Source organism: Geospiza fortis, unplaced genomic scaffold, assembly GCF_000277835.1.
Source record: "Geospiza fortis unplaced genomic scaffold, GeoFor_1.0 scaffold909, whole genome shotgun sequence".
In the NCBI taxonomy this organism is placed as follows: Eukaryota; Metazoa; Chordata; class Aves; order Passeriformes; family Thraupidae; genus Geospiza; species Geospiza fortis.
Genome location: NW_005054520.1, coordinates 704,066 through 711,383, shown reverse-complemented (window position 1 = coordinate 711,383; position 7,318 = coordinate 704,066). Strand labels below are relative to the sequence as shown.

At 41.4% G+C, this 7,318-nt stretch overlaps 1 protein-coding gene across 1 annotated transcript in view; it reads left to right on the top strand.

Moving 5' to 3' along the window:
* NAAA (N-acylethanolamine acid amidase) overlaps positions 1 to 7,318 on the top strand; it is a gene marked incomplete at its 5' end in the record, with an annotated part of 8,525 nt that continues 1,207 nt past the window's right edge. The window contains 8 exons of the mRNA XM_005429066.2: positions 1 to 26; positions 1,512 to 1,638; positions 2,386 to 2,476; positions 4,228 to 4,304; positions 4,759 to 4,931; positions 5,242 to 5,304; positions 5,859 to 5,925; positions 6,416 to 6,444. Coding sequence (XP_005429123.1) covers positions 1 to 26; positions 1,512 to 1,638; positions 2,386 to 2,476; positions 4,228 to 4,304; positions 4,759 to 4,931; positions 5,242 to 5,304; positions 5,859 to 5,925; positions 6,416 to 6,444 — 653 coding nt within the window. The remainder of the gene's footprint in view (positions 27 to 1,511; positions 1,639 to 2,385; positions 2,477 to 4,227; positions 4,305 to 4,758; positions 4,932 to 5,241; positions 5,305 to 5,858; positions 5,926 to 6,415; positions 6,445 to 7,318) is intronic.

The following is a 7,318-nucleotide window of genomic DNA, read 5'->3' as shown; positions in this document are numbered from 1 at the left end:
CTGAACTTCGCCTACGAATCCACTGCGTAAGTGTTGAGTACTTACATGGTCTCGTAGAGGTGAGCGGAGAGCTTCAGTTCAGCGTGGGGGAAGGCACGTGGTGGGTTACTTGCACTCTTGGTTCTGAGACCACTTCATCTGTTCAGCCGGAAGGTTTCCTTCTCTTTTGGCAGATGGAATCCTCAATAGAACGAGAAACGGTCATGTTTTCTATTGGGAAGTACAACTAATATCTGTTGTAGTTTTGTGTATGTACATATATATAAACGTATTAAAATACAAAAATTATTTTTGCTGATAAGGTATATCCATCCAAAAGTAGAGATCATTTATGTTTGAAGGGGATGTAATGTTCTTTGTCACTTAAAAATGGCCAAAAAGGAGGCTAAAGTAATTAGGTGCTCTCTCATTAATCTGAGATAAAGTTACTACTAAACTACTTTCTGGATGAAAGTTCACCATGGCTGCATAATCTCACTTCCCGATTTGAACAGTGGAAAATTATTTTAGTATATGTATGGCAGCAAACAAAATCTCAGTGAAAAAATACTGACTTTTTCTTTCTTTCTGCCCTAGAAACAGAGTGCAGAAGAATAATCAACACTTGGTGTTGCCTCTGGGGAGCCTAAAATATTTCCCCATATACATTTTAGCCAATATCAAGGCATATGGCTCCTTGTTTGCATTTGGACCATTTTTTTCTTAATGTGTAGTACTCAGTTGATAATTTTTTTAGTAACCACTAATATTGAATATGATATATTTAACTGCTGGCTCTTTTAGTGTTTCACAGAGGATACTTGCCATACTTTGCCCTGGTGAGGCCCCTGAAATTCAGTTTCTTGGCTTGGATATTAGAAAACCTCCATCAACTGGGAATAGCCTGCTTAGGTGAAGAATTGTTTACCTTTATTTCTGAGAAGCAGAGTTATGTATTACTGAAATGACTAACTCAAAACTACAGAGAATATAAGTTAATTCCCTGCTAATGCAATGCACTTGACCAAAAAAAAACCTGTTTTAATGAAACTGAACTTGATACATAAGGAATCAGAGCATTCTTCTTGTTCTAGAGAGTAGTCTGTTATTGAAATGGCTGATACATGAACCAATTTTCTTCAGTTTTATTGCTGGGACTTAATTTGAATGCATCTACTCATGATTAAAATTATAGACAGTCCAAATGGAAATGAAATCATCAGAATTAACTGCAGGAAGTTTGACACTATATGGATGCTTTCAGATGTTAGCTTTTCATTATGGCTTACAGAAGTGAAATGAAATAATGGTTTTTCCCAAGTGAAAGTGCTGCTTTCTGCATGCCCTTTAATTTCTGACCTGCTGTGGACTGTGGAGTGGTATTGGACTCCTCTTTGTATGGTAACGTGAATAAAACACTTAGCAGAGCATCAGCTCAGTTACTTCTGAAAGGTTGAGCTCCTGCAGCTAGGATATTGCAAGCAGTGCCAGAGCTGTGCCTTCAGTCATTCCTTGCCCTGTTCTGTTTGCAGGTTCTGTACCAGCATTGTGGCTCAGGACGACAAAGGCAACATTTACCATGGTCGGAACCTGGATTATGATTTTGTTGATATATTGAGCAAGATCACACTGGATGTGCAGTTTATCAAGGGTGGGCAGGTATTGTCTGGGGTTGGCATGGCTGGATGGTGTTCTGTGAAGAGTGGGACAGCCCCATAGCTGCTTAGATGGGGGGTTTAATGTAGGCATGGGGTTCTCATCCCAATTATACTGAATTGTTAGAGCAGCACAGTTATGCTCCAGCAGTGTGGGATGAATGCTGATTCTCTTTCCTTTCTGGGCATCTAGTTTATGGTGATGGATTGGAAAAAGTAGAACAGCTTAATCTGGTATTCAAGATATTATTTCCAAGAGATGCTGAAAGAAGGAAATGTCAAGATGCTAAAAAAGAAAAAAGATATTAGGGAATATGGCAAAGAGATCAGTTTTGGTAGGAACCAATTCTAAGGTGCATTTTTTTCTTTAGATCTTGTGAATTTCTGTGACCAGTAAGTGTGTCTTTAGACAAAGATTTCCAAAAAAGAACTAGCTGCTAGTGCAGTTTTGTGAGTCTGATTTTTTCTTTTAATGCTCATTAGTCCGTTTTTTAAACAGAAAAGTTATTGTTTGTTGCTTGGCAGTTTAACCTGAGCAAAAGTCTTGTAGCTCTGTGATCACAAACAACTGGAATGCTGTGAGTTTGAGGCCTCAGAGTCACTTTACAATTTACTTGGCATGTTTTCTTGTAACTGAAGGCACAGTGTGCTATAGTAATGTAGGTATGAAAGCTATAGAAAGAAGTACAGGCTGCAGGTTCCATCTGTGTGCTGTTCTGGAATGCTCAACTGCTCTCCTTCCTGGTTTCAGGTTGCATACCAAGGCACCACATTTCTTGGTTACGTCGGCTTATGGACTGGGCAGAGTCCACACAAGTTCACCATCTCCGGAGATGAACGAGGTAAAGGGAGTGTCTTCCACAGTAGAGGTTGTGTGTTGTTTTTGTTGATTGTCACCTACCTTGGCCTTTTTCTCCCAAAGGGAGCAATGCAGTTAAGGTTGCCGAAAAGGACCTGAAGTGGAAATCCTTGCCCTCAGGGAGTGAAAGCACACATGCCTGGTTTTGGATACTGTGTAGGGGAAGGTATTTGTCAGCAGTGTCACCTGAGCTGAAAGTGTCAAAGGATGGGGAAAGCCTTGGCAGTGCTGTAAAAGATGTGGTCTGGTCAAGAGTCACCTTTAGAGGTGGCAGAAGTGGGGGCTGAGATAGCAAGATGCAGTTTGGATAGTGAAGAAACTGCTCTTTTCCTGGTTCTGCTGTATTCCATGGTTGCCTGGCCTCACAAGGCAGTTGGAAAGAGGGGGAAGATCTAGGAGAAAGGCAGCAGACCTTGAGGGAATGCCAGGAGACACCAGAAAGGCAGTTAAGCAACGTCAGTAGTAGAGCAGAGTTGAGAGATGCCACTACTGAGAACTCAAGTTTGTAGCAGTGGGGAAGGCAGGGGGAAGGTCACTGCCTTGTTCGTAAGGGCTTCAGTTTCACAAGTAATGACAGTTACGTCCAGCTCAAAGCTTGGGAAATTGTCTCCATTTCTCTCTCTCCCCTTTATTCCTTTTAAGAAGCCAATACTGTGCTCTTCTTTATTAGGTGACTGTTAGAAAACTGGCAATGATGTATTCTCAGAACCAACATCTAAAGCGTTTATTTTTCCCTCGTGATGGTGATAAGCATTTTTCTTTTTAATCTTGAACAATCTGTCCTTCAACTCCTTAGCTATGCAAACAATATTCACTCTGTGTTCCACCAGTACATTATCTCTGAGTAGGGATTCTGCTATGGAGCACTTGCACCTCTTGCTTCCTGTTTGCATTGCTCATGCTGCCTTGTTGGATTCACTAAATTCTTTCCATAGTTTACATGCACACTGCTTTTGATTCCAGAGTAGTTAGTTAATGCTTTCAAAACTGGGGTGTCCTGGGCTGATAGTTACTGGGGCAAACTGCTTTTAGTTCAGCTTAAAGGCAAGTGTTACATGTTTATTGAGTCTCTTGAAAGGCCTGATTGAGGAAAGCTTGTGTACCAAAGTCCTGTGTCTCTCCACATCCTATGTTCACTCCACACATCCTGCAGTTCTGTCCATGGGCTGCTGCTGACTGCTTGCTGGTTTATCTGAAGTGAAAGATGTTTTCAGTTCATTCCAACTGAACTACGAATTGAGGGAAGTGAGCATGTGGCTCTTGCGGAAGCAGGATGACTAAATGAGGATCAGGGTCTATCAAGTGACAAGCAGACAGATTTTTTTTTTTTTTTGTACTTTGCGAAGTGTTTAAATAGTAACAAACTTGGCCTTCTGGTTTTAGCACTTTACTTATTATTCTCAGTAACACAAACACTATCACTACCTCTTTTTTAGCTGTTTTATTATTTCTGTGAAATTCTTCCTGTTCTAATATTTCAGTAAGGTGAGTAATGAGATGATTATTATCATTCCTGTCATGACAGGTCTGAGATGGTTTCTGCGAAGCAGAAGTGTTAATCCAGCTGTTGTGGCTGACTGTCAGTTGGAATTATGTTGTCTATATATATTTCACCTGAAGGTTGTGCTCCTTGTTGGCACTTCTCCCGTAAAATGTTGATGCTTAGTGCGGATAGGCACCTACCCTGTCTCACGGTATATAAATTACATGTATAGTAATTTTTTTTCTCCCCAGATGGTGGTAGATGGTGGGAAAATGCTATAGCTGCTTTCCTCAATAGGAATTACCCGGTCAGCTGGCTTGTGAGAGATGTAAGTGCAGTGAATTGATCTTATATTTCACAGCTGTGCCACATTTGTCTTTAAACATCTAGTAAATTAAAATCAGTGGCACAGAAGACTTAACAGCTTGATAAGCAAATGAATTTCTCAGGAGAAACTAAGTGTGTACCTGTATTTAGTAGTGAGGCAATTCCAGCCCTTTTGGAGGGCAGCCTCCAGTGCCAAAGGTCCTGGAGAAGCTGTGCCAAGGCTTCCTTCCTAGGGAGTGTTTCAACCAGCTGTCACTTGTGTCGTAACCAGTTAAGACAGCTGTACTCCTAGATGGTGAATACCTGTGCCGGGAGTTATTTTATGCTATTTGTTATGTTATTATATTAATATTTTCAAGTGGCACTTCAGAGTCAATTAGCTGGACCTTCATCTTTTGAAGATGTCCCAGTGCTCGTTTTTGTGCTTAACCTCACTCATCTCCTTTTTGTGTTAGACTCTGAGCGAAGCAGAGGACTTCCAGGCTGCTGTTCTCAGACTGGCTGACATTCCCATCATTGCTGAGGTTTACTATATTGTGGGAGGTGTCTCACCCAAAGAAGGCATGGTCATAACAAGGAATAGAAGAGGACCAGCAGATCTCTGGCCTCTCGATCCCTTAGGTGGAGCGTAAGTAGGAAAAAACTGCTTGGTTTTTGCTTCTCACATTCCCTTCTGAGTGATTGGCTTAGTGGCACAACTTCCTGGAGAGATCCAGGGTACCTCTTGGTCATGGTTACAGCAGGGGATTCGCTCCTGCATTCCATAGTTCATGGTCAAGGCTGTTGCAGCTACCAGCATGGGGCCCTTGGGCTTGCAGAAGTGGAGGGAGTTGCGTTTTGAGGGACTTTTCTCCTTTTGGCAATATAAGGATACCAATTGTTAGACTTTATGCATTACCTACTGAGTCACCTTTTGTTTGCTTATATGCTTGTTGCAGGTGGTTCCGTGTGGAGACAAACTACGATCACTGGACTACCCCTCCTCCTTTTGATGATCGCAGGTAAATTGATTGGAAGCTCTGTGGGGAGAGAAGATGTGTTTTCAAATTGGCTAGAGGTATAGGCAGCTGTTTGCTCCTGCAGCAAGCAGCTCATTCAGCTCCTGTAAAGCCACTCTGAAGGGAGTACATATGGTATAGAGCAATACTCACAGATGAAAGGGTGTGAGACAGTGATTAGCATAATGAGAAACTGCAAAGATAATGCTTAGGCCAAAAACTTGCTCAGAAAGCAAAATTTAGTAGGAGGTAAATGACTTAGATCAACAGTGCCAAAGTACTGGATGGCACTACGAAGGTGCTTATATGGGATTTTTAGGCTGTGTAGTGTGCAAAAAGGGATTGGCAGGTTGCTTCTTGATATGTACTCAATGGAATAGTAACAGGAACTTCAACACTGTGAGATGAGACCCAGTCACACAACTTGGGGTTATTTTAGACCAAAGCAGGCATTTCAGTGTTAAGGCCTTTAGTAAGAAGGTGTTTGTGTTGGTGCTTTGTTGTAGCCTTTGGAACAGACAAATGTCATTAATTGATAATGTGTTGCTTTCCCACAGAACTGCAGCCATCAAAGCTCTCAATGCTACTGGACAGCAGAACATCAACTTTGATACACTCTTTAAGGTATTTCTCAAATTCTGCTTTGTGAGTTGCTCTTCAAGTTCTTTGGCAAAGCAGAAGTGTTCTTTCATCAGGGATGTAAAAGCTGTGCTTTATTGTGGGGAACAAGATTTACTGCACAGCTGTCTCTGGAGGGGGTTGAAGACTGAAAGTTGTTCAAAATGCTTCTGGACTCCTATTTAAGCATTTTCTAGCAGTTGGCCAATTCAGGTGGAAAGTGTGGGAGATGAATTGAATCACATCATCTTTGTGCAGTTTCTTATTTCAAGCACAGGCATTTAGTGTTAGACATGGTGACCTTTGGGAATTGCAATGTCTTTCAGAGGGCTTTTGTTGAAAGTACTTCATTAAAATGGTCTGATGTTTAAAAAAGGTGGGAAGTCCTTGACTTTACATTATTCCTTTCATAACTTAATCCTACTGCTGTTTCTAACTAGCCATTTACTTCCCTCTTTATCTCCCTGAATGACAACTCTTCCAACTTTCTGTACAGGTGTTGTCAGTGAAGCCAGTCTTAAACAAGTAAGTATTAGATTGAGAGATGTTGATTGGTGCCTCCTGCTGTGCCTCAGGCCACGTGAAAGCACACCACAAACTTCTTTAGGATCTTCCTTATGTGTCTGAGTCCTGTGGTTTCCTAGCTTAGATTTTGGCTTGTGCTCATGACCCTCTACTTCTACAACACAGTTCCTTTTGGGTCTACCACTTCAGTTAGGGAACTGCACTTATTTGGGCTCAGTCTGTAATGGGAAATTGCTTTGGAATAGTGAAACAAATGACTCCTTTGGAGGAGCAGCTGGATGTCACACAGACTCTTTTGCCCGTTTTTGGAAATTTGGGGTTCATGTTAACACTGACAGTAGCTTTTTCGGCATGTTCTGATGGAGCTCTGATTAATTTGTAATAAAGGAATTGGGATAAAGCTTTTAGATGCTGTTTACTGGACTTTCAAGAGATATATTTCAGTACACCATTCTTCTGTGCTGTTCCAAAATTGCACTTTTGTAAGTTATCATGTTATCAAGTTTTACCTTTACATGGAACTTGATCATATTCTCTGCGTCAGTCATTGTCATTGGAGCTTGGCAATGGCTTCCTCTACCTCTGCTCTGCCTTGTCAATGTGAGGTAATGGGGAAAGGAAAAGGTTTATCTCAGCTATTGTGACATAGATACAGTATCAATTGTTTAATACAGTTCCTGTCTTGTGCTGCATGGGGGAAAGAACACTAAAAATTGATGCTAACAGTCTTTAATTTAATCAGTCTCTTTTCCTAAATCCTTCTGTACCTAAGCTGAATATTTGCTTCCATAAATACTGTCCTGCTGCCTTGCTAGCTAGATGGATTCCCCCTCCTGCCTTTGGGATGTCACTCACTCGCTCGGTTGCTCTTTCC